The 26947-nt window shown below is 42.2% G+C and overlaps 1 protein-coding gene across 3 annotated transcripts in view; it reads left to right on the top strand.

The window, feature by feature from the left end:
• Positions 1 to 13: 13 nt before the first annotated feature.
• Positions 14 to 26947, top strand: part of SLC35D1 (solute carrier family 35 member D1) — a 51935-nt gene continuing 25001 nt past the window's right edge. The window contains exons 1-8 of one of the 3 annotated variants that reach the window (XM_046645710.1): positions 14 to 246; positions 450 to 483; positions 581 to 667; positions 1348 to 1415; positions 3024 to 3095; positions 4523 to 4591; positions 7227 to 7329; positions 10960 to 11052. In XM_046645710.1, coding sequence (XP_046501666.1) covers positions 581 to 667; positions 1348 to 1415; positions 3024 to 3095; positions 4523 to 4591; positions 7227 to 7329; positions 10960 to 11052 — 492 coding nt within the window. In that variant the 5' untranslated portion in view covers positions 14 to 246; positions 450 to 483. Of the gene's footprint in view, positions 484 to 580; positions 668 to 1347; positions 1416 to 3023; positions 3096 to 4522; positions 4592 to 7226; positions 7330 to 10959; positions 11053 to 26947 lie in introns of all 3 variants that reach the window. The other 2 variants (XM_046645709.1, XM_046645708.1) reach the window with 2 other exon arrangements.

Genomic DNA, 26947 nt, shown 5'->3' with positions numbered 1-26947 from the left:
CGGGGCGCGCTGAGCCCCGTGCGCGCCGGGCGGGGCGGCAGGGGCGGGCGCCTCCGGCTCCGCACCCCGGGCCGGGGCTGGCCTCCGGGGCCGGCGAGTGCCGCAGCCCCCGTGGGAGGGGTCCGCCGCTGTCACTGGGACCCCGATTAGAGGGGGGAAACCGTTAGAGCAACCTTTGCCTTTACTTCTTGAAAGATCCGTTGCAGGCAGCCAGCTGCAGCCGCGGGATCGCACCGGATGAGACAAGTGGGCGCCCGAGGCTGCAAAATCAGAAGGGTTGCCTGGCCCCGGCGGGGACTTTTCTCCCCCGTTTCCCTTTGGATAAGGGGCAGATAGTGTGTTTTGTATCAGAATGCGCTTTAAGGTTGTCGATGTGCAGATTGAATTCATAGAGCTGCGTTGGGGTTTTTCTGACCCTCTGTTTTTTTTTCTCTCTCCCGTTTCTGTAGGTTTCCCTCCTCCCTGTGTGTTGGACTTGGCCAGGTTAGTTGGAATCTTCAGCATTACGTGGTTTGTGTCGTTAGAACTTGTGTGTGTGTCTTTCTGTGTAGAACAGTGCATCTGTGTGCTCTGTTTACAGATGGTGGCCACAGTGGCAGTCCTCTGGGTGGGAAAGGCGCTCAGAGTGGTCAAGTTTCCTGACCTTGATAGAAATGTACCTCGAAAGGTAAAAAAAATTAAAGTAATACTTTATTTTCTGAAAAGAAGTCACTATGTATATTTTTTTGCATATTTAAAAATTGCAGCCTTGAAATCGCCCAATCCAGAGTGGGTATAATGAGGGTGAAGAGTAAAAGTAGTAACGTGTATTTAAAAAAAAGTCTCACAATCTCTTTAAAGTTAAGGAAAAAAGCCCCTACAAATCTTGTGTTCTGTTTTAATTAATGAACACTTGTTGGGAGTACGACGGTTTTGCATCTTCTGCATCCGTCTAATTTGGCTGGTGTAGGCTGCATTCATTCACTGTTCTGGGGGTTTATCTTCTTCTGTCTGCCTCTGCTTGTCTCTGCGTGAGGATGAAATGCCTTTCCTTTTGCTGGTGGGCTAATGTGTTGTCATGTTTTAAAGCAAAGGATGCTTCTGTGCCCTATGGTTGGATCATACTCATATTTCTGTTTCTTTTCCCCTTGTCCATTCTTTCCTCTCTCGTTCTACTGTAGTAGTGCTGTTTATCCAGGAATAATGTTGTGTGGGTGCTTCATGGGGACCACAATTGTGTATGAGAACTAACCTTATGTTTTAAGTGGAAAGAATTTGATCATATAAACAAAACTGTTTCTGTTTGACAGGACCTTGTTTTAGCTATCTTTATTATTGAGTTTTGTTATCCCTTTTTAAATTTTCTAGACGTTTCCACTACCTCTACTATATTTTGGGAACCAAATCACGGGACTGTTCAGCACAAAGAAACTGAAGTATGGATAACTTTATTTTACTAGTGAGGTTAATATAATGTATTCCTAAAATTGTAATTGAATGTTAAATATTTAACACGTTGTTATTGATTCTGGAAAAAAATGGAAGGACTGGAAAGTTTCTGTTATTAAATAATGAAGATCACACCAAAGGCTTTTGTTGAAGTTCTTTAAGTTTGAAGAGAAAGAGGAGTTTTTGTTTGTTTTGGGGTTTTTTCACTCACTTTGATGATGGAAGTCTTAAAATGTTATAAAATCTGTGCTGGGAGATTTTCATTATTTTTCCAGACCTGCAATAGTGGAGGATGTATGCTCGGCTTTTGGGATTTCAATTCTTTGGCACACTTCATAAATATTATATTTTAGGCAAATTCCTCAAGCCAGATAAGAGGATGGATATGAGAAGTTTGCTGGTTTTTCTTTTACCTTGAGGTAGTTAAAATAATATTAGATGGAGCCCTAATTCAAGTATGATTAATACTTTCCCCGGGCCGGATAACTGCAGAGGCGGCATAGTCGCTTTTAGAAAGAGGCAGTAGTTCTCTAGCCCGTGACAGCACTGTCTTGTTATCCTCTAACCTCCCAGTTCTTGACTTCTCCACTTAAGGAGTGGAGTATATATTGGGTGTCTGTGATATTAAAATTATACACATAGGGAAACTACTTAACGGAAACCCATGGCTTCACCCCTTGCATATGAGCTAAGCCCCTGCTATATTGGATGATTGTAAAACAGAAGGAGGAGCTCTCTAAGGATCAGAGGCAGAGAGATTTTCATTTCCTCTTTCTTCAGACCCCAGAAACCTGAGTGAATGGCCACGGTGAATCTCTGGGGAGGGTGTCCTGGAGGTCAGATTTATCATGGGTGGGGGCATCCTTTTCCATCTCATTACCTGGTCGGAAGGAAATGCAGGCCTGCTGCGAAGTGCTGCTTGTCTGGAGTTCGCTCTTTTTCATACTTTGTCATCCATCCGTCCATCCATCCATCCGTTCACACCCTATCTCTGATTCCCAGTATAAGGCACTTTGGAGTGAGATGAGATTTATTCACAAATGACTGTATGGCAAGAGGCTGTCTGTTGGATTAGTGCAAGCAAAATGCTCTGAAACTTTAGAGGAAGACAAAATTACTTCCACAAAAGGACAACCAAGGGATGTTTCTTGGGGGAGATTATCGTAGATGTGGTTTGGAGGGTTGAGGGCTGGAAAGGGAGGTGAGTCTAGGAAAGAAAGGAGGAAGACGTCTTATTCTCTTAAAGACTAGCAAGGTTACTGTTCAGGGTGTTTACCTGACACGCAGACTAAAATTGAAAAGTTGCTCTTAGTAGTCTTTGATAATAAATGTGTGATCTCTACCATTTTATAGTTAGTTTGGTGTCCTCATCTCTAGTAGTTTTATAAAAGCAACCCCATCAGGTTTTCAAATAAGAATTATTTGTAGAGAGAAATAAAGGTTTAATTTAATCACAGTTTAATCAGCGTGGAATTTCCATAATGGAAGGAAGAGATTAGCATTATTTTAAAATACTAGTTTGGAGAAACTTAGTTTAAAAAAAATAAAATGTTAAACTTTGTTTCACCCAATTACCTGTTTCTCTTTTTTTGCAGCTTGCCAATGTTTACAGTTCTGAGAAGGTTCTCCATCCTGTTTACAATGTTTGCTGAAGGAGTTTTACTCAAGTGAGCTAAATTTCTAATATATCCAGTCTTTAACCAACTTTAGTCACCTTGAAAAGCTGCCCAGCATACATGAGATATTAAAATTATTTGTCTTGTTTCTACTTTATCTTTTGAGACGTTTAGGCAACTTTCTTCCTTTGCTGTAGGAATTGATAGTTTATGGGAGCAGTAATTGGGAATGTTACGAAGGAAACCTGTCTGAACGTAAGATGTACTTTCCAGAATTCGTATACCTACTGCTGCCGCTGGGTGCAGCCGGGTCAGAAGCACCAGCATAGGTTTTCAATAGTGTTCACGTCTTGGCTGCTTTTATCACGAACATGTGAGACCCTTTTCTACTTAAAGAAATTCTGATTTGAAAAGTTCAAATGCATTAATAATCACAAATGAGAAGAATAAGAAAAAAATGAGTATGCTTATTTATATAACAAAATAAGTTTTTGCTTCATCAAAGGGGTTCTTTTTTTCTTTAATTGAGTTATTGATAGGTTACAATCTTGTGAAATTTCAGTTGTACATTAATGTTTGTCATTCGTGTTGTAGGTGCACCACTTCACCCTTTGTGCCCACCCCCCACCCCACCTTTCCCCTGGTATCCACTAAACTGTTCTTAGTCCATAATTTTAAATTCCTCATATGAGTGGAGTCATACACAGATTATCTTTCTCTCGCTGGCTTATTTCACTTAACGTAATTCTCTCAAGGTCCATCCATTTTATTGCAAATGGAATGATTTTGTTCTGTTTTGCAGCTGAGTAGTATTCCATTGTATATATGTACCACATCTTCTTTATCCATTCGTCTGTTGATGGGCACTTAGGTTGCTTCCATGTCTTGGCTATTGTCAACAGTGCTGCAGTAAACATTGGGGTGCATAGGACTTTTGGGATTGCTGACTTCAAGCTCTTTGGATAAATACCCAGTAGTGGGATGGCTGGATCGTATGGTATTTCTATTTTTAGTTTTTTGAGGAATCTCCATACTGTTTTCCATAGTGGCTGCACCAGTTTGTATTCCCACCAGCAGTGTATGAGGGTTCCTTTTTCTCCGCAACCTCTCCAACATTTGTTGCTATTAGTTTTAGATATTTTGTCATTCTAACGGGTGTAAGGTGATATCTTAGTGTAGTTTTGATTTGCATTTCCTTGATGATCAGCGAGGATGAGCATCTTTTCATGTGCCTATTGGCCATCCGTATATCTTCTTTGGAGAAATGTCTGTTCATGTCTCCAGCTCAAAGGGGTTCTTTTAAACATCCAATCTCTTGGAAACGTTTTTCCAGTTCCTTCTAAACATTATCCATTCCTCGGAAACATGATTGTTTATAGGTTTATTAAAGAAAACATCATATGTTTTTTGCTTGTGTTCTAAAGTGAGTCTGTGAATAACTGAAGTCACATTTATATATTAATTGTTTTATTTTGTAGGAAGACTTTTTCTTGGGGTATCAAGATGACTGTATTTGCGATGATTATTGGAGCTTTCGTAGCTGCCAGGTAAGATGTGGGCCTGTGTAAAACCTATGAGAGCACATTAGAAAGTATCAATAGTTATTCATAATAAATGACCATTTACCAATAAAGAGAATTTTTTATAGGCTGGATAAGAATCATGTCTTGAAAAGCATCCAAAAGGCTCTTCAAAAAGCTAAATCTTGGGGGCCAGCCCAGTGGCCGAGTGGTTAAAGTTCTGCATGCTCTGCTTTGGTGGCCTGGGTTCATGGTTTTGCATCCTGGGTGTGGACCTACTCTGCTCATCAGCCATGCTTTGGAGGCATTGCACATACAAAGTAGAGGAAGATTGGCACAGATGTTAGCTCAGGGCTAATCTTCCTCAAGTGAAAAAAGAGGAGGATTAGCAACAGATGTTAGGGTGAATCTTCCTCACCAAAAAAAAAAAAGACTACATCTTTTTGGTTGTATTAAGAGCAAGCCAGGCAAAATGAGATTATTAGGATTTTTAAAAGTTAAATTCATGTAATTTAGCGTTTATTTTACCATCTTCTGCTTATTGGGCACATACCATGTGCCATACAATATGTTCAGCATTTTACACATATTTATGTATTCTTCACAACAACTCTGAAAGATATGGGTATAGTTTTCCTATTTTATAGTTGAGGAAACTAAAACCTAAGTTCAAAGACTTTCTCAAGGTCACACAGCCAGCACACCGCAGAGCTGGAATTTGAACCTATGCCTGCCTCCAGAGCCTGCACTTTCATAGCTCTCGGGGCATTCTTTTACTTTGCATGCTGGTAAAGAAAATAGTGTCTCATAAAAGGCAAATGACCAGGAATTATTTGCCTTGGGGAATAGTAAATAATAGAATTGCTTTATTTGGCCTCACTTAAGATATATCACAAAAGCCATAACTTAGATATTCTATTAAATTATTAAAGCTTTTTCCATTGTTCTTACGTTTTAGTTTTAAAATGAGTGGAGAAAATGTATACCCAAAAACTGAGAAAGTTAAAATGATGGCCAGAAGCCTTCTCCAACATTTTGCTTTTCCCAGGGCCTGCATATGTGGGTTCGCTAATGCCACAAACTCTGTGGGACGTGTATTTTCCGTCTGGGAGTTCAGTGTGCTATTGGATTGGCTCATTCATCATATCCCTGTGGTGTAGGTGGGGGGAAAGTATTATAAGTCAAGTCCTCTTCCACCCTAAATCTCCAAGTGAAATTTTGTTCCTAAAAACAGAGGCTAGAACAGTTGGTTACTAGAGTTTTGTCGTGTAGCTGACTGAATCTGTCTAGGCAGCACTGCTTCCTTGGAGCAAAATTCTACCCGAGGCCCCTCCCTTTCTTTTTAGAGCTGCCCTGCTTGTCTTTGAAGCATTTCCTTGAAGCTGGTGGGATGCAAAATTGGGGCAAACAACAGGAGTTCCTCAGGGCTAACTGGCCTGCAGAGAGTTTCTGAGGAGGAATGCTCTCTGGACCAGCCTTGTCTCAATGAGAACCTTTTGCTTCCGAAAGAGACTGGGAGGAAGGGAGTCTGAAGTTAGAGGGACCTCAGGCTGCTTGGAAGAGCAGGTGTGCGTTAGTTAGGCTGTTTCTGCCTCAAATGGCAGTGGCTTGAAGCGCCTCAGAAGCCTCGTTCCATGTGGTAGTTTAGCTACAAATGTGTAGTGTCTTTGTAAAATGACAGAATGTGAGGCCGCTATTTTAGCTAGGGTGCTAAAGTATGCTGAGGGCTTACTTTACTGAGATTTTCATTTATTCTGTTCAACTTACTAAGTTCTTATCGTGTGCTTGGTGTTCCGCTAAATACTAGAAAACTTCAGTTTCCCTAATCCTGCCAGTTATACCTCATATGCAATTATTTAAGTATTTGAGTTCATGCTGTGTGCTTCGACACTGTTGTAGCTTCATCTTGATTAGGACTAACCGCGATCCACACTTCAGAAATGCCACCCAGGGGGCCAGCCCGGTGGCACAGCAGTTAAATTCACACATTCCGCTTCGGCGACCTGGGGTTCCCCAGTTCGGATCCCGGGTGTGGACATGGCACCACTTGGCAAGCCATGCTGTGGTAGGCGTCCCACACATAAAGTAGAGGAAGATGGGCACGGATGTGAGCTCAGGGCCAGCCTTCCTCAGTAAAAAGAGGAGGATTGGCAGCAGTTAGCTCAGGGCTCATCTTCCTCAAAAAAAAAAAAAAAAAAAAGAAATGCTACCCAGTGGCCCAACCACCTTTGCAAGGTAGTCCTACCTGTTATGTGACCCTTGGGAAAATCACGTTAACAACTTTGTCTTTCAGTTTCTTTGTCTGTGAAATTGACCTCTGATGCCTTCTGCCTGCTTCAGGTGGATTGTAATGGTGAATTTGGTTGCTGCTTGTTGTTTGCTGACTCAATTTAGAGCAGTGTGCTATTAGCTGACATGATTGGTTATTGCTAATTTTTGTGTTTAAATGCTAGTGCTCTCATTTCTGAATACTCCCTTATTAAGTATGAAATTGCACACTGTAACCAGGAATCAAGAAATACCAGCAGCTGATAAAATGCCTGATGTTCACTTACCTAGATAACAATATGTTCTTGCAAATATTGTAGTTCAGACCTATCTAAAATTAAATGCACGTCCATTAAATGTAACTTGTTATTAAAGTGTTCCTTATGTTTTGCAGCTCTGACTTGGCATTTGATCTGGAAGGATATGTTTTTATTCTGATAAACGATGTCCTGACAGCAGCAAATGGTGCATACGTAAAGCAAAAATTAGATTCAAAAGTAGGTAGCAATTTAAAGCTTCTTTAAGACATGGTTATTGATGTTAGGAATGGTAATATCAAGTCATCGGGGGAAAGTGAGGAATAAAGAAAAATACTTAGAAGGGATGGGAAAGACGGGATCTCTGAGGGTAGAATGCCTGTAATTTGATGCTCATGTAAGAAACTTTATTTTTCAATTAATGAATTAGCAATTAGATTTAACTCTTGGCTTTTCTGGAAGGCATTGGGTGAATGTTGACTTTGAGTGAGATAGGGGTGTTAGTAACGAGTGCTCTTGAGAGAAAAGTGTCATGATGTTCATGGCTGTGTTCTACAGGACTTGGTGAGGGGCCTGGGCAAGAGAGAGATAACTGGAAGCTCTCGAGCCGATTGAGGAGAAGTGGGTGTTGGAAGGGGCACAGAACAAGATGGACTGCATATTTGTCCTACAAGCAGGGAGCACTGGGGTCGCTGTCTCTCTCGGGGCAACGCCAGTTCCCCGGCCTCCATCTCTTAGGCATGAGCTCTGTGTGCCCAGCTACTTTCCCTCAACCTGCAGTGTGCTCACAAAGGCTTTCCAGATAGCTTTTGTTTGCTTGCGATATGCTTTGAATATAGACACGCTCAGTTTTAGTTTTAGATCAAGCCAGGCCACCAGAAAGCTTGAGTACCTGAGCCACATTGCTCTTGCTGCATTGTGGTGTGAGCATATGTCGTTGTCACAAGAAGCTCTGTGGCGCTCAGCTCTGATATCATCAGGTCGTTGTAGAAGGAGTTGTTCTTTCTCTCATCCTGTGTCCTATATAAGGACCCACATGAGATATTTATCGTAGATGGCACCATAGTTTTTCCTGAGCAGCTGGTGTGTTTTTAATCTCTTCTTTAAGTCTTGTAACTGACCATGGCTTTATCTCATTTTCCTGCTCATGTTTTCCCTTCAGTCAGATAACCTGTTGGCTTGGTTTTTGGTGTGCTCTGTTGTATGTACAGTATTTCTGAAACTCAGGGCCTTTCTTGGAGCTCAGATCATCCCCTCCCTACTCAACAGTAGTGTTGGTATCGAGTTTGTATCGTCTCGGTGGGGGCTTTGCCCTCTCCTGAAAGAACCGTACCATGCATGGCCATCCCGGGAGCTTTCCTTATTCTCAGAGAATCTTTATTTTGAATATCCTTGAAGAGCTGGGGTCAGTGTAGATCTGGTTCTAACAAATTTTCTTTAAATATGCCTTTCATGTCTTTTTCTCCATTTATTTGCCTTGCTGGCTCTCTAAGATAATTGCATTTTAGTGGAAGCTACTATTAAAACATTTCATCTTTTTGAAATAGAGAAAAGGGAGCAGTTAGAGGCTTAGTTCTACTCTGTTTTTTCCTTCAGCCCATTTGCTGCTTTGGAAAATAGGTATGAATAGTAACATTTCATTTGTCAGGCAGCCTCGGTTATCTAAACAGTGCTGTCCAATAGAAGTTTCTCTGATGATGGAAATTTTCTGTGTCTCTGCTGCCATTAACAGCAGCCACTAGCCCCATGTGGCTGTCGAGCACTTGATAAGTGACTGGCACAACTGAGGAACTGAATTAGTAGTTTAATGTAATTAAGTTGAAATAGCAGCCTAGGGCTAGTGGCCGCTGTGTTGGACAGCACATTCTAGGGTACATCCTAGAACCTGGAAGAAAGCAGAGAGAGTTTCTGAGTATTTTATTCCCGGGAGAGCTCCATAGTTCCTCACTCAGAAGTAACTTAAGACTGACTCGTATAGGAACTTTTGAGCATATTGATCTGCTTTTCATAGTTTATGGATTGGGAGCAACACATTGGAAGCTGGAATTCTGTTTAGAGGCACAGAGGCTTCCAGTAGTCTGAAAGGTCAGCCAACAACAGGTCAGAAATAAACAGGGCACTGTAGAAGTCCAATGGAAGGGCTCAAAAACGATTCAGGGGCCATTAGACGGTGTTGAGGGCAGCACCATAGAAGAACACGGTGCAGGAACACAGGTTTGTGTCGATGCCTAACCTAAGCTTTATCCATGTACTCAGTGTAAGAAGGCAGGGAAAAAGGTACTCAAAACAAGTTAAAATGTGAAAAGAAAAACAACAGTTTGGCATTTAAGTTTTTGCTGTTTGTCAGGTGTGTGTGTGTGTGTGTGGACATCCTCTCCTTCCTGGATAACACCCTTGTCTCTGGCTGACTGGGCACCTGTTGTTAAAGGCTGTTTTGTCCTGGTCTGGCTTTTTTCTTGCTGCCCTAGGGATGAGGCACACTTTCACTGATGCTTGTGGTGGCCGGAAGCCGTCGGTTATTTGGTTTATCCAAGAGGCAGTGTGGCCATACCGAGACGCATTTAGTAAAGCCGGAGTTTTAGTGCATACATAGTTTCAGGACTGCTCATAATCATCGTCCTTTCAGCGTGAGTCATCGGGCAGAAAGTTAGTGCCGCATTTCAGACTGAACGTAGCTGTTGCATTTAAAGCATTTTTAACTTCAAAGCAGTCACGCTAGTAACAGATTTATGGTAGAAGTAGTAGAAACATGGATAATCGAGAGGAAGAAAACTAAGTCTGTAATCCTACCGTCAGGTGAGAAGCAGTGTTCTGGCGGATGTCCTTCAGTGTGTGCACATGGACACACTCAACTGTGGAAAACTTTAAACAAGGGGGATGATGCGTGTTTCCTAACCTATATTTTGTTTAGTGCTGTTTCATGAACACATTTCCTTGTCAGTCGGTATTATTAAACGTTTTTAGTGGTTGCATACTGTTTCATTATGTAGTTATGTGACAGCCTAATCAACTAGTTTTCTCTCGTTGGGTATTTGTTTCTAGTTTCTCGAAGCTGCTTTTGAGAAGCAGTTTGACTTTTCCCATCTTTCAGTGATCTTTCAGTCACAGAAGTTAGTCAGGTATCGCCTTCTCCTCTCTCCTCCAAACTCTGGCCTCCTTTTTCGGCGACTCTGCTTCCTGCTGAGTGTCTCAGGCATGTGAGAATCAGAGTGGACCCAGCGGTCTCATAGGCTCCCTGTGTTTCAAGACGTGTGTGGTCCTTCGTTGCTCCCCAGTAGCTGAGGGCGCAACTAGTCATCCTGTGTTTTGGGAGTTGTGGATACCGTAATCTTCATCTGCGTTGTGGCTCACTTGCATGTTGTCAGAAATACTTCACTGGGAAGCTCTGTGTCTGTGTTGGTCTAGGTATGACTCTGTGTGCCTGGATCTGTCCTTCTGTCTCTCCTAAATGGCCTCTGTTATGGTTCCGAAAAGCCCATGACTGACTGATGACTTGAGTCCATTCTGGAAAGGGACGGGCCACAGGGGTGTGTGTCTATAGAGCTGTGTGTGTGTGTTCGGAAAAACGTCTTCCCCACTTGCTGTTTTGAGGCAGCAAGTTGATGTCATTTTTATTTCTCTGATCTTAAGCACTCAAGGAATTTATTTCAAATGAATTTAAAATCTTGTAAGTTTGCTTTTTTGTTTGTTTTGAAAGCTTAGGTGATCAATGTCTGCAAAACTTCTGACTTGACTAATTTGCTGTGTATTTTGTAGGGGAGGGGGGTGTGTGTGTGTGCGTGTGCGTGTAATGGGGGTGACACTCTGTATGGACTTGAGTATTTCTATCTGCTAGAGCCAAATGAAACAGCTAATTATGTCCTGTCCTAGGAGCTGGGAAAGTACGGTCTGCTCTATTACAATGCTCTGTTCATGATTCTGCCCACCCTGGCCATCGCGTATTTTACAGGAGATGCGCAAAAGGTAAGACTTTCTAATTATGGTTCAATGGCTTATGTTTTTGAATTGTATTATTATTTACGACCAGAAGATAGACTGGGGGGTTGTTAAAAAGAATGTGCTTCTTAAGTGTCCAAAACCAGAATTTACTTTTTAGCTTGCTGATGTCATGCTAACCTTTTCTCTTGGCGTAAGTATTGGATAGTCCTAAAATCGCTCAGAATAGCTCTGGCTGTCAGTGTAAAAATAGCGCCTGCTAGCTGGTGCCCTTCTCTTCTGTGCCAGCAGGACAGAGGAAGGGAACTCTTACATTTCTTCTAAACTGCAAAATAGGAGCAGTCACGAACCATTCTTGAGAAACGAAAAATCCTGAAATAGCAGAATTCTTCAAACCCAGACAAAATGCTAGGCTCAAATCTCTTGAGCTCTGTTTTTTGCACAGTTTTCACCTGGCTTAAATCCCAAGCTGGTTTTTTCCCTCAGGAGCTATTTAGCACTTGTGTGGCGACTTAACCATATAAATAGCAACTAATAGAAGAGTTTACTCTTTCTGCAAATGTTTAGCCAAATAAATCCAGAATAGAGGAGCAAAATAAATCCAGACAAGAGTTTTTTCTCTAAAACAAGCTCGTATTCATAGGAGAAAAATTGATACCATTTTGTTAGAATTCACACAGTTTTGCAAACTAAATGGAAATCTAGAATTCTGCCAAGGATTTCTGTCCCAAGAGTCCGTCTAGCGATTCTTCTGGCGAGTAGTTTCTTCAGAATAAATGTGTTGGTTATTTACTCTAATGACAGTGACAATTCCCACAAACCAGTGGGAGCCGGAATAAAGAGAAGAGGTTTTTGAAAGTAGTTAGACTGTAAAAAATTGTTCTTGCATCAAAGGCAGGACAGGAGTGACTGCTTATAAAGCTGTTTTGTGTTTTCATCAAGAACTCTTTCTTTTAAAAAACTGGCATAGGTCACCTGGAACATGTGTCAGTGTTTTAATGAACTGTGACCTGGCTGCCAGCATGCCTAAGAATGGCTCCAAAGTAGGACACAGAGCTATTGCTCTAATAGAGGGTGTTGAATAAGTATCCTGTGGCTTTGAAAAAAGTGGGAAGAGAAACTAACATCAATTGATTCCCTGTTATGTGCTGGTCACTTTGTGTACGTAATAAAATGTAGTCCCCATAATGCCCTAGAACAGTGGAATTATCCCTATTTTACCAGTGTGGCAGTAGAGGTTCAGAGAGACTGAGTAGCTTGCCCAGTGTCGTACTGTTGGTGGGTAGTAGAGTCAGGATTTGAACCTAAGCCTGACTCCAGAGGCCGTGGTCTTTCCTCAGTGTTCTGCCTCCCTTTCGAAGTGTCTGGCAGGAGCACCCCTCGCTCTGGCTTTGGGGCAAGAATGAATGTGAAATAGCCAGGCCGCTCATGGCAGCACAGAGGGTTCAGAATCTTGAGGCCAATCTGCACTTGGGAAAGTTGGAAGAATTAATGGGGTTAGGTATTCTACAGACTTGGCAAAGGTAGAATTTTCATTAACTTGAAACTTTGACTAGTGGCTTGTAGCTACTTGAAAAAATTGACCAAGGAAAATATTTCTTCATTCCTGAGTAATGATCATTTATCTAGAAGTAATCTGCCAGGTTGTAGCATAATTCATGCATATTTCAAAGTTCAGTAACACACATTCAATTTGAGATGCTTCAGTATAATTAAGAAGGTTTATTCATAGTGGAAAAAATTACTTTGTCGGCTATATTAGGATGAGATTTAGGTTTTTCTCTTACTCTTTTTTTTTTTTTTAAGCAGAGGAGTCGGATTTGAGTGATCTTTTTGTTTTTCCCAATGAAAGTGCCAGGCAGAGTTCAAAAAGGTTTATTTGGAAGAATAATGGTTTTTAAGAATGACAGAATTCGTCTAGGTACTTTGAAGGTGGAATGATAGATTAATTATGGAAGCTGAACTCACTGCTGTGTAATCAAACCCCATCGGTGTTTTGGGTTTCACATACATTTTTCTTCATCCTCACTCTTATTAGTAATTAACGTGGTTCTTATAAAACATTTAGTGGGGTGTAGATGGGCACACTGGCTAGCAGTCTTGCCATCTCATGCTCTTTTTCTTAACATTCTTTCCTTAACCTGCTCTGCCTCTAACAATCTCCAATGGTTATTAAGTGCTATTGTGTGTCTCACAGTGCTAGGTGATAAGGCTCAGGTGATAAGAAAAAAGAAGATGGCTTAGATGGTGTTCTTGCTTTTGAGGACCATACGGTTGTCTTGGGGAGCAGCCTTGTCAACATCAGAGCAATGAACTGTTACGAGTTCTGCGGGAGAAGTGTTTCAGGGGCATTGTTGGGTGTAAAATGGAAGTGGGTCAGTTCTTTCTCCTTGTTGGGGATGGATGCCTCATGGAGCTTTGCCTACAAACAAAATTAAAATATGAGTGATGTGAATAATTAGTATTGTTTTGGGAGGCTGTGAATTAAACTTGAAACTTAGAAAGTGAGAGTTCTAAGTTTGTCACTGTTCCTAAATTTCTTGTAAGCTTATGAGACAAGTCACTACGATTTCATTCTATGTTCAGTTTAGATTGGTGTTTCTAAGCATCTTTCTTATGCTAAGAAAGCCCTGGGCCAAGTTCTCTTGGGAATATGTGAGAAAGAGGAAACAGTCCTTCCCACATAAGGAAGACGTTTGGCGTGCTGCAGAGATGGCGTAAGATCTAGCACCAAAGTGCGTGCCTGTCAGTCAGTCCTGTAAGTGTTCAGGTTAGGAAGAAATCGGTGTGGGCTGAATAGCAAGACGGGCTTTTTAGGGGCTGGCCCCGTGGCCGAGTGGTTAAGTTCATGTGCTCCGCTTCCGTGGCCCAGGGTTTTGCTGGTTCGGATCCTGGGCGCTGACATGGCACTGCTCATCAGGCCATGTTGAGTCAGCGTCTCACAGCAGACCCAGAAGGACCTACAACTAGAATATACAAGTATGTACTGGGGGGCTTTGGGGAGAAGGAGGAGAAAAATAAGATTGGCAACAGATGTGAGCTCAGGTGCTCATCTTTAATAATAAAAAAAAAAGATTGGCTTTTTAGAGGAGCTGGGGCTTGGTTTTCTTATCCATCGAATGCAACAAGTACTGCTACCCTGTTCTGGGGGTGGTTGTCCGAGATGTAACTTAGAGAGGAGGCTGAGTGGCTTCCTGTTGTTAACCAGCACAGAGACAGTGGGTGGAGCCATGGGTGACCTGCTGTGTTCAGGAGGCTCGTAGAAGAGGTTGCAGTTCATTTCTTCCACTGGAAGGTTCTGTTTCTTAGTCATCAGTGGACTGTTGGTCCGAAGTCCTGGCAAGAGGGGTTCACATTACAGAGTGGGGTTTGTAGCAGGATTCAGGCGAGAGTTTTCTAGTAAGTCGGGTTCATTGTCCCTGTGTGTCTTTTAGACTTGTGCTTTATTCCAAAATATGCATACATATAAGTAGACAAACATTTGTGTATGTGCACATATTTTTTTAAGAGTAAACACTTGTGTGTGACAGTTTGTCTTTAAATAAAGCTCTTCCCGTATGAACAATCTGAGCCTGCTCCTGGCCTTTGGTAATACTTTACCTGGAGGGTGTGATGCCCTGTGCCTGACCGGATGCTTCCACGTACTCCTTTCCCTCATCCTCGTTGTCTGCCTGTGAGGTGGTTTGTGTGATTTATGGAGGGTGAGGACGTGCTTAAGGTTGCCCAGCGGCAGAGTTCCGCAGTAGAACCAGTCTGACTGACTCCAGATAGGTCCCTCCCTGGGTGCCTGGCTACATCTGTCTCTCAAAGCCCGTTGTTGCCTCCCTGACTTATTTTCCCTCCTACTGGGACTCCATGCAGGGCTTTCTCACAGACCAAGCGCTTGGGTGTGAGAAACGCTTCGCAGTAGTATTAGAAGTGGAGCCTGCAGCTTGGCCTTGTGGCCACTTAATTGTTAGAAATAATCATGTTTCTTTCATTCAGCTAATATTTATTGAGTGTCTATTATGTGTCAGGTGCTGTTCTAAGTTAAAAAAAAGAAAAGGCACGTCCCTGCTTTCAAGGAGCTTGCGTTCCCACGGGCAGAGATAGACTAGACATCGTTGTGTGCTGAGAGCTGTGTAGAGCCCGGAGACAGGAGAGGGGTGGGAAGTGCTGTTTGGGTAAGAAGGTTAGGGAAGGCGCTTCACCTGGGCAGACTCCGAGCTGAGTGGACTGGGGGACCCGATTGTGCGGCTCTTTGGGAGGAGTGAGCCAGGTCGAGGTGAGAGCAGGTTCTCAGTGGTGAGGCGGGAGTGTCAGCTGGTTCACAGGGAGCATTTTCGGAATAGGGAGATGCCAGGAAAAGTCAAGGTGGGCCTTGAAGGATGTGGAGGAAGAGAAGCAAAGGGAGTGCTCTAGGTTGACTAATAGCAGGAGCACGGGCACAACTGTAAGACCGCTCTGCAGGGTGGTCAGGAGGTGGAGGTCAAGGACTGGGCACTGGGAGAGACCACAGTGAGCCTCTTATTTTCAGTAGTTCCAGCCTCTTATTTCACAGATGAGGAAACTGGGGGCCAAAGAGGGCTCAGGACCAGAACCCAGATCTCCTGACTCTACTGCTAGTGCTCTCGCCCTTCCCACCACATCACAGCCTGCTCCCTTCTCAGTTGGGACCAGTGCTAGACACAGGAATTTGAAATTGTGCAGATAGTGACAAATCCCTAAATTTTTGTGATGTAAGTGGTACAATGGAGAGACTTTGGGGCTGGAATGCAGACCAGCAGCCTCCAGTTCTGCCTTGACCGCTGTCTGACCCTGGACAAGTCCCTTCTGCTCTCTTCCCTGCTTTGTCGTGTGGAAACTGAGGATGTTGCATCAGCTGAGTTGGTTGGTTCTCTGGGTAGGGCCCTTTCCGGGGCTGAGATGGTTTCTGAGAAGTAGGACACATGCCAGTGTGGAGACCAGGCTGCTGTGCTGACAGTTGGGTGAGCAGCTGCTCCTGGGCTTCTGAGAACCCAGGCTAATAACTGCTCTCATCTGTTGGACCCCTGGCTGTCCCGGCCCTGGGCCATTTTGCATGGAAGCTCCCTATGTATTGAATGAAAAGATCTCCAAGATATGTTGTTAAATGAAAAAGCACGGTGTAACACAATGTGTATGGCATGCTACCTTTTGAGTAAAATAAAAAGGGAAAAACAAGAATATATACACAGGGGTGGGCCCTGTGGCTGAGTGGTTAAGTTCATGCGCTCTGCTTCAGCGCCTGGAGTTCACGGGTTCGGATCACGCATGTGGACCTACCCACTGCTCATCAAGCTATGCTGTGGCGGCGTCCCACATGGAAGAGCTAGATTGATGTACACCTGGGGTATACAACTATGTACTGGGGCTTTGGGGAGAAAAAAAAAGAAGATTGGCAACAGATGTCAGCTCAAGGCCAATCTTCCTCAAAAAAAACCACCAAAGAATATATAAACACATACCTTTTATTCACTTATTACTTAAGTAAAGAAACTCTGGAAGAATGCACATAAAACTGATAAAGTAACGGCCAATGTGTGTGTGTGAGAGAAGAGTAAGTAGAGAACAGGAACGGCAGGGAGACCTGTTTATCTTCTTATGTTGGATTGTAGAACCATGTGGATGTATTTTAGATTAAACCTTACAAAAGGAACAATAAAAAAAGATGAAGTTTTTCTATAAATAATATGACCATCCTGTGATGAATCATAAATTTAAAAATAACTGGGGGATGTGGGACAAATTAATTCGTTCTCATCATTCAGAGTGGCAAGCTCTTGACCCTGGATGCAAATGGAAGCAAAATCAGATCCCAATTATTTTCCCCAAAATCCCACTGTAAACCTCGTTGGCAGCGGAGGGAAGACTTCCCTCTGTTAGGACAGGAATCCCGTCCGAGGGCTCTGAAAGGTCAGCTCCCAGGGAGGCAGAGTGGTGCACGGCAGTTGATGGGGCTGACATAGCCTTTCAGCAGGAATTGAAGGCTGAAGAGGAAAACTAAATTACCATCAAAATGGAAAGGCAAGATCTAGACGAACAGCTCATCCCAGTGGATAATGATGCCAGTCCTTGGCCAGTCATCCTGAGAAACCAAACGTGTGTGTGTGTGTGTGTGTGAGATTAAAAAGTTTATTCAGGGTTCTCAAAGTCCTGGGATTTTGTGTGTGTGTGTGTAATTAAAAAGTTTATTCAGGGTTCTCAAAGTCCCGGGATTGCCAGAAACCAAAGAACCAATATATTCAGCATTCTGTTTTTTTAAAACATATGTCTTCTAACTTTAAAACGTTCTCCTTTTTTAAAAACTATGTATCCTGTAAAAGCCAGCTTACTGTTAATGAAAGATAGCTCGTTAACCCAGATAAGGGCGGAACAGGCATCAGTTGACTAATGACTTCCCGCAGTGTCAGTCAGGACACACTCTGTTTAAACTTGGTGGTGGCTGCCTCCTAAAGGGAGTGTCCACAGCACAGAGGCATGATTCACAGTCACAGGGGCTGGAACTGGCTTTCTGACAGCACACGCTGCTAGGTGTGCTCACGTCAGGATGGAGGAACAGACCCCTTGCTGTAGGTCTCACAAGGCCAGCACTGTAGGCCCTGGGACCTTGTGTAGTGTCTTCATTCTCTCGCTGGTTAAGTTACATGGCTCAGATGCGTTTTACAGAAGTTGCTGCACAGATTGTCTACCTGGAGGTGTCTCTCACTCAGCATAGCTGACTGAACAGTGAAGAATTTTTAGGCTGTTTAGCCTGTCTGAGTTATTAATCTTTTCTGGGTCACTCCGTGGACCATATTGACTTATTCCCAAACCCTGAATCCTTCTCTCCGCATAGACAGGTCCCTTCTGCCTTCTGGGCCCTGGCGTTCTCATACGTAAAACAAGTGGGTTGGGTTAGTTATTCTTTAGTTAGGAATGACTAGATCTACACTTTGCCTGTATATTGTTTGACTGACAAAGTAATGTTTTTAGCCATTCTTTCCTTTGAGGATATGTGTTTTTCAAATAAGAGTCAGTGACCCCATTGGTAAGCTGGAGTGTGTTTTGCCATGATACGTAGGTGTCACATAGGTGGCAGAGCCAGTGAAGATGTCTGAGTTCTGATTCATTGTCTGAGCTAGGAGCCGGGAAAGGGCAGGAGACACTGTGGCAAATGGCTACAGTAGTGCAGAGGATGGGGTGGTACCCAGGACCTCTGGCTCTATGAACTGACTTTCCCGGGGGCGCCAGGGAGCCATGCACGTCATCTGCACCACTGACATTATCTTCCGTCTTAGCAAGTTTCCTAGCAGTTTACTTTCTAGGATAAGGATTCCAGTTTTTTCTCAATAGTTTCTTGAGGAAAGAATTTTCAAAACAGAATGGTATCGTCAACCTTCTTCCTTTACCATGAAGTCCAAAGACTAAGTGGTTTATTTATTTTTAGACTTTATAGCGAGAAGGGAGGCACGAACACACACAGTGTCCCAGTCGTGCTCTGGATTTTACTGCTGGCAACTCTGCTTAGCAGATTTTCCTGGGAGTGAGAGTGGGTGCATCTAAGACTCAAGTGCGTGTTGAAATTACTCCGTGCTTCGTGCTACATTGGGGCGGCTAGTGGGCGCTAATGTGATCTTGTGCGCGTGGCAGATGTTGCCCAGTCGCACAGCGTGTTCTTGCTGAGCCTAGACATAGCCTCAGTCTGTTCCCTCAGACGGCGGTGCACACAACCAGAGTCAGTCCGGTAGAGCTGGTGCGTAGGGCAAAATCTGATTGTATTCCTGGACCAGATTTTATTGATTATGTCATTGATGATGTAGTCTTATTGCCTAATCTTACTCGGATACTCCCGTTCTCTCTCAGTTTCCTTAACCTAAGCAACTAAAGAGCATATGTTTTCATTAAGCCTTTTTTTCCCCAAATGTTTTTGTTTAACTGAAAGTTTCATTCAAACCAAATGCCTAGTTTTAGGAAGCGGTAGGTCCATATGAGCCATTTGCCCATTGATTATGCCACGTTCTCTTCACGCCTGTGCTGGGTGTTGGCCAGTAGTACTCCATTACACTGCCTGCACCTGTAGAGCCAGGGACTTTGTTCAAAACAGAGGGAAAGGGGGCCGGCCCCCTGGCCAAGTCGCTGAGTTTGCACACTCTATCTCCCTGGTTCGGATCCTGGGTGTGGACGTGGCACTGCTCGTCAGGCCACATTGAGGAGGCATCCCACATGCCACAGCCACAGGTGCTCACAACTACAATCTACAGCTATGTACTGGGGGGCTATGGGGAGAAGGAAAAAAAAGGAAGGGAATCCTGAAAAAGCATCTTTGTACATTCAGTCTGTAAGCACAGCCACCACTCAGCCAAGATTGAGGATGGCAGGGCTTGTGGCAGAGAGCCCTTCCAGTTCTGTGTCACAAGAATGACCATGCAGGTCATTTTCTGCACAATGGCTCTTTGTCAGCTTTCTCTAGAGGCAGAAGTTTTGTTTTAACTGTTTTTTTCCCTGATTAATAAAGTGCATGTTTACTGTGCCTTCTGTATTTCCTATCTCAGGGAGAAGAAAAATTCACTTGCGAATCTATCCCTGAAAGATAAAAGTGGTGGAAGTTTAAGTGAAGAATAATTTCTTCTGTATGTAAATTTTGTGTGCAGTTAAAGTGTCTGCCTTTCATTCTTTCACTCGATTCTCACAAGAGGCAGATGGAGCACACTGTTTCCCTGTTTGTAGCATAGGTGGAGGCTGAGGTTAAATGACTCTGATGGCCTCACAGAAAATTGATGGCAGTTTGACTTAGAACTCCACTTTTTGACTCAGTGATGCAGTAATCATAGCCATGTGGAGCCACCTAGGAGAAGAAATTCAGAACCTATTTCCTTGGTTTTCCCCAGGAGCACAGATAGAAAGATGGTAGGTGATGGAGCTGAAAGGTACTTACCAGCTGGATAGTTCTGGGGAAGTTACTTAACATTTCTGAGCCTGGAACACAATAGGCACTTAAAAAGCAGTAGCTTTGATTGTTTTTTAGCTATCCATATGGTAGGGAGAATGGTCTCTGTTGTTCTGTAGGACTGTTTGGGTCATAGTTATCCTACGCCGTAGTTTCAGATGGCTACAGCTTTTTCTTTTGCAGCCGAAGATCCATTCCTGTGGCAAAGCCGAGGAATGCCACGGGCTGCTGGCGCCATAGACTGGCTTTCCCCAGAGACAGGCCTGTTATTTAGGAAAGAAAAAGTCCCATGAGAATTATTTTTCTATTTTTGAATTTTATATAAATAGAGTCATGTCCATGAGATTTATTTTAATCTACAGATATAATTAGGTTCCCAAAGGAGACTGTGCAGTGTATATTTGGGTCATTTTTCTGAATACCATTTAATGCTCAGTGTGGAGAACCTTGGGCTTGAAGCAGATGCAAGTCTACCACGTATTAGCTGTGTTACCCAGAGTCAGTCTCGTGTTGTCTTCTGGGGGCAGGTCAGGCTCTGCCGGCCTCTACCTCTCGCGGCTGTCGTGGGAGTCAAATGCTGTGACGTGTGCAGGAGCACTTTGCAAGCGATAAAGCACTCCACAGTGTAAGGCAGTCCTTTTGTTGCTGCAGTTTGTTCCTTCGTTCTCAGCAAACCTGATCAACCATCTTCCGCGTGGTGCACCAAGGCCTGCCGTGGGGCCTGGCGCGGGACTGGGCCTTGGTCGATGTCCAGTTGTGCGTTGAAAGCAGAGGAGATGTTTAGAGCTAAAGGAGGAAGGAGCTCAGGTATATGGAGAGGTTTACTTGAGGTCTTTGCCAAATAACTGATTACTTTCCACTCCTAGGTCATTGATTAAAAAAATTAAAAAGTAATGTTTCTATGTAATAATTGACATCATTTATTGAACTGGACTCCTTCATGTCAGGCGCTGGCTCCTTACAGTTTCTAATTCTGACAACAGCCCTGCAAGATGGGCCTTATTCTTCCTCTTTTTATGTATGTGGAAACTAAGGTTCACGTAATCATCATGGTGCAGGACGACAGCTTACTCTCTTAGTGACTTTGTGGTGAAAGAATAGAGTAGCCAGGAAAGGAGGATCATTGGGAGTTGAGGAAGGTTCTTTGGCCTCAGATTTCTGTTATGTGTTTTAGCTTGGGTGAACTATCAGGCTGATCCAACATGCACGTTAGAACTGGAAGAAGCTTTAACATGCACCCAGTTTACCCTCCCTCCCAGCAGAGTCTGGCATAAAGAAGCGGTGGGGAGGTGGCACAGGGGACTGGGCTCCTGAACCCTGGGCACTGCTGCTTCAGGTACAGTGGCTCTTCCCGCAGGATATGAGTAACCTTTCCGAAGAGACTTCCGATGCCCATTTGCTGGTTGCTGGGTTATGCCATCTCTCTTCAAAGAAAAAAATTTAAACTTCTTGCAAAAACTGATGAGTTGTCTGCAGTTAAAATGACCTTTTACCATTACAAGAAAATTTAAAATTATGTAGGTTTAATATGAAACTTGGAATCTATTTAGTAGCACGTACAAGTGGGTGTGTGGATATATTAAAAAGCAAAGCACCGCTCATCTGCCTGTGGAAAATGATGCTGAACCACAGGTCATGGGTGTTAAGTCCACCTCAACTAGTATTTGTGCCTGACACTTCAGGTGCTTGGAGCTATGCAGAAGTGACACATGACACAGTCCCTGCTCTCAAGTGATTTATAGTCCTGCTGGTAGAGACTAGTCTCCTGGGTCCCAGGCCAGTGCTTTGTTGTGCTTTAATGATTTTTCATCAGACAGCAGGTTGTGTTTGTAGGTGTGAAAGAGCATAGCATGAGACTGTATGCATGAATTCTTTCATCTATTCTCCAGTCATCCAGCAGTTATTAGACACCTGCTGTTTGCTGATCATTTTGTTAAGCACTGTGGATAGAGATAAACCACCAAGGCATTCACAGTGTTTGGGTAGATAGTCATGTACATGCCTTATTAGTGATAAAGTGTCAGTATCTGCACAGTTGGGCAGGGAAGAGACTAATGTGCAGTGGAGGTTTTGTGCACAGCCTCCCAGTGGAAGCATTGTTTGAGATAGGATGTAATTCAAATCAGTAATTGAATGTGGTCTTTTGCTTCTGGCCATGATGGAATAACAGGGATGGGACCTACCTTCCTGCCTTAACCTACTAGAAACCCAAACATATGTGAATAATGGTTTTTAGACATTGGACAACAGGCAGTGAAGGATTGTTGAGAGAGAATGGATTAGAAAAAGAAAGATATAAAAAAGACCTAAATGGAACTTTTAGGGATGAAAAATACAATAATCTGAATTGAAAAATAAAGCAGAAGGTATTAAACAGCAGATTAGACACTGCAGAAGAAAAGATCAGTGAATTAAAGACATAGCAATAGAAACTGTCCAAGACAAAGCACATGGAAAAGAAAGACTGGAAAACAAATAAACAGATTATTAGTGACGTGGGATAATATTAGGCGATCCAACATGTGTGTGACTGTAGTCCTGAAAAAGGGTGAGGAGGGCCAGAAAATTGAAGAGTTAATGGCTGAGTTTTTCTAAATTTGATGAAAACTCTAAACCTACACGTACAAGGTCGTCAACAGATCTTAAGTAGAATAAATATAAAGGAAACTTATACCATTAAAGAGTGATGTTTCATAATGCTAAAAGGGTTAGCATATCCAGTGGGCTTAACAATCCTGAATGTGTATGTACGTGATGAGAAAGTTTCAAAATACGTGCAGTAAAAACTGATAGAATAGAAAAGATAAATAGGCCAACCTACAATTATAGTTGGAGATTTTAACATTCCTCTTTCAGTGATTGATAAAACAACAACTGAAGTTCATTAAGGATATAGAGGAGTTGAACACCATCGTTGACCAATTTGACTTAATTGACATTTATAGAACACTCCACTCAACAAGAACAGAATAGACATTCTTCTCAAGTGCACATGGAACATTTACCAAGATAAACTGTAGTCTGGGCCATAAAACAAGTGTTAACAATTTAACAGAATTGAAATCATACGAAATATGTTCCCTAACCAGAACAGAATTAAACTAGAAATTAATAACATATGGAAAACCCCCACATATTTGGAAATAAACCCACCCCCAACTAACAGGTCAAAGAAAAAAATTACAAAGAAAATTAGAAAATATTTTAAATTGAACGAAAATCAAAACACAACATAGCAAAATTTGTGGGATGCAGCTGAAGTATTACTTAGAGGGAAATCCGTAGATTAATGAAATTCATCTATTAGAAAAGAAGAATAGTTTAAAATCAGTGACGCAAGTCTCTCTCCCTTAAGAAACTAGAAAAAATGAGCAAATTAAACCCAAAGCAAACGTAAGAAAGGTAAGAGCAGAAATCAATGAAACAGAAAAGCAATAAAGAAATATCAATGAAACTAAAAGCTGGGTCTTTGAAAAGATCAATAAAATTGCTAAGCCATGGCTATTGATCAGGACAAAAAGTGAGAATACACAAATTACCAGTGACAGGAAAGAAAGAGGGATGTCATTACAGAGCCTGTGTATATTCAAGGATAATAAAGGAGTATTAGGAGCAACATATGCCCCAGACGCAGAAACTGAGGTGAAATGGACAAATTCTTGAAAAAGACAGACTACTAAAGCTCACACAAGAAGAGAGAGATAACCTCAATTAAATTAAATAGATAACTCTAGTTAATTAAAAGCCCTAGTTAGTTAGTAGGGCTACTTACCCTATTTTTATTAAAGAAATTGAATTTGTAGTTAAAAATCTTCCCCAAAAGAAAACTCTAGGCCCTCATCACTTCACTGGAGAATTGTACAAAATGTTTAAGGAAGAAATAATGCCAATTCTACATAAATTCTTCCAGAATATAGAAGAGCAGAGAACATTTCCCGATTCATTTTATGAGGCCAGCATTACCCTCTACCAAATGACAAAAACATTACCAGGGGGAGGAAAAAACTATAGTCCAAAAAAATACCAGCAGTATGTAAAAAGGGCAGTCTATCATGACCAAGTTGTGTTTACCTCAGGAATTAAAGTTAGTTTGACATTTGAAAGTCAATCCGTGCAGTTCACTATAATAGCAAGAGTAAAATAGAAGAACCATGTCAATAGATGGAGAAACTCTATTTGACAAATCTGACACCCATCATGAATTTAAAATTCTCAGCAAGCTAGGAATAGACGGGAACTTGCTCAACCTAATAAAAGCCATCTACCAAGAAAATCTGTTGCTAACATACTTAATGGTGAAAGACTGAATACCTTTTCACTAAGATTGAGAACAAGGTGAGGATGTCCGCTCTTATATAATGTTCTATTCAACAATATACCAGAGGACCTAGTCAGTGCAGTAAGGTAAGAATAAGAGATCAAAAGTCATAGATTGGAAAGGGAGAAGTAAAAATGCCTCTATAAAAAGCATGATCTTATATTTAGAAAATCCTAAAGAATCTAGGAAAGAGTGATTAGAATTAATTAGTGTAGCAAGGTTGTGAGATACAAGGTCAGTAGATAAAAATCAACTGTACTTTGGTTCACCAGCAGTGAATACTTGGAAACTAAGTAAATAATACTGTTTACAGTAGCTTCAAAATTATGAAATACTCGGGAAAATTTAACAAAATATGTCAATACCTGTTACACTGAAAACTGCAAAACAGTATTGAGAGAAATTTAAAAAGACCTAAATAAATGATTTTTATATTTATGTGTGTTTATGAATTGAAAAACTTGATATTGTTAATTTGTCAGATCTCCCCATATTGATCTATAAATTCAACACAATCCCAATCCCAGAGCAGGATCTTTTGTTGAAATTGATAAACTGATTGTAAAATAGTCAAATCAATTTTGAAAAAGCACAGGGTTGGAGGATTTATCCTCCTTGATTTCAGGACTGCTTATAAAGCTACGGTAATTAAGACAGTGTGGTATTGGATTAAGGGTAGACAGAGATCCGTGGAACAGAACAGAGTCAGGAAATAGAAATAGACCGTGTGGTCAATTGTTTTCGTCGTGGGTGCCAAAATAAATCAATGAGGAAAGGATAATGTCTTCAACGGATGGTATTGGACCAATCTGATAGCTATATGCACAGAATGAACCTTGACTCTTACCTTAGGAAATACACAAAAATTAACTTGAAAAGTATTATGAGTTATGAGTTGCATTGTGCCCCCCCCCATTCATATGTTAAAATCCTAACCCCCAGCACCTCAGAATGTGACCTTATTTGGAAATAAGGTCGTTGTAGGTGTAATTTGTTAAGATGAAGTCATACTGTAGTGGGGTGGACCCCTAATCCAGTATCACTGGTGTGCTGATAAAAAGGGGACATTTGGGCACAGCCATGCACATAGTCAGAACGCCGTGTGAAGATGAAAGCAGACATCAGGTTGATGCCTCTACAAGCCAAGGAGCACTGAAGATGGCCAGCAAACCACTGGAAGCTAGGAGAGGGCCGGGAACAGATTCTCTGCCACACGCCTCGGGAGGAACCAACCCTGCTGACAGCTTGATCTTGAACTTCTGGCCTCCAGAACTGGGAGACAGTAGATTTCTGTGTTTAAGTCTCTCAGTTGGTGGCACTTTGTTATAGCAGCCCTCGCAGACTAATACAGAAAGCATCATAGACCCACTTGTAGAACTAAGAACCATAAAGCGAGCAGAAAACATGGGAGAAAGTCTGTGACTTTGGGTTAGACCCAGGTTTCATAGGAAAGTCATAAAAAGCAAGAATTATAAAAGACAAAATTGACAAGTTAGACAACATCGAAATTAAATTATTTTGCTTTTCAAAAGACACCAGTAAGATAGTGAAGAGGCAAGCCATAGACTGGGAGAAAATATGTGTAAAATCATATATATCATGTATATATGATTAAAGACTTGTATCCAGAATATATGTAAAGGAAAAACTCTTACAACTCTGTAATAAGAGAAATAACTCGAGTAAAGTTTGGAAAAGATTTGGACAGACGCTACACCCAACAAGCCATGCTGATGGACTCAGCCTCATTCTTCATGAGGGAGATGCAAATGAAAGTTACAGTGAGATACGTTTCCTTCCCCACTGGAAGGTCTGAGACAGTCCGAGTGCTGATGAGAGTGTAGAGCAGTGGGCTCTCCTCCGGTGCTGCTGGGAATGCACAGTGCTACAGCTACTCTGGAAGACCGGTGGCAGTTTCTTATAAGGTTAAACATACCTTTACTCAAAGAACCAGCCATCCCATTTTCCAGGTATTTACCCAAGAGAAATAAAAACGTGTCCACAGAGAGACGTACTCAGAGGTTCATTATAGCTTTATTGTTAGCAAGTCCTGAGAACAACCCAAATAAATGTCCAGTGACTGGTGACTAGATAAACCAATGGTGGTATGGCCATAAGATGGAATACTAATCAGCAGTAAAACGCGCGAATTACTGAGACAACAGCATGATTGAATCTCAGAAGCCTTCTGCCAAGTGAAAGAAGCTGGACATAAAAGACTACATACTGTAGAATCCCATTTACATGAAATTGTGGAACTGCAAACCGCAGAACTCTGGTGACAGAAAGTAGACCCCAGGCTCCCAGGGCTTGTAAATGGGGGAGGGCATGGACTGTAAGGGGATAGGAGGGGACTTTCTAGGGGGGTAAATATTTCTCTTTTTGTTCCAGTTACACTGCAATATAATTGACATATGGCATGGTGTACAGTGTGTTGCTTGAGATGCGCTCATATACTGCGAGATGATTGCCGCAGTAGTGTGGGCACCACTTCCACCCCCTCCCCTCATTAACTGTTTCTTTTTTTTATGGTGAGAACATTTCAGATCTACTCTCTTAGCAACTTTCAAGTATATCACAGTGTTGTTGACTGTAATAACCATGCCGTACATTAGATTCCCAGAACTTAGCCCTCTTATAACTGAAAGTGCGTATCCTTTGACCAACATCTCCCCATT

Source organism: Equus quagga, chromosome 18 (genome assembly GCF_021613505.1).
Source record: "Equus quagga isolate Etosha38 chromosome 18, UCLA_HA_Equagga_1.0, whole genome shotgun sequence".
Taxonomy (NCBI): Eukaryota; Metazoa; Chordata; class Mammalia; order Perissodactyla; family Equidae; genus Equus; species Equus quagga.
This window is presented reverse-complemented; position numbering and strand designations above follow the sequence as displayed.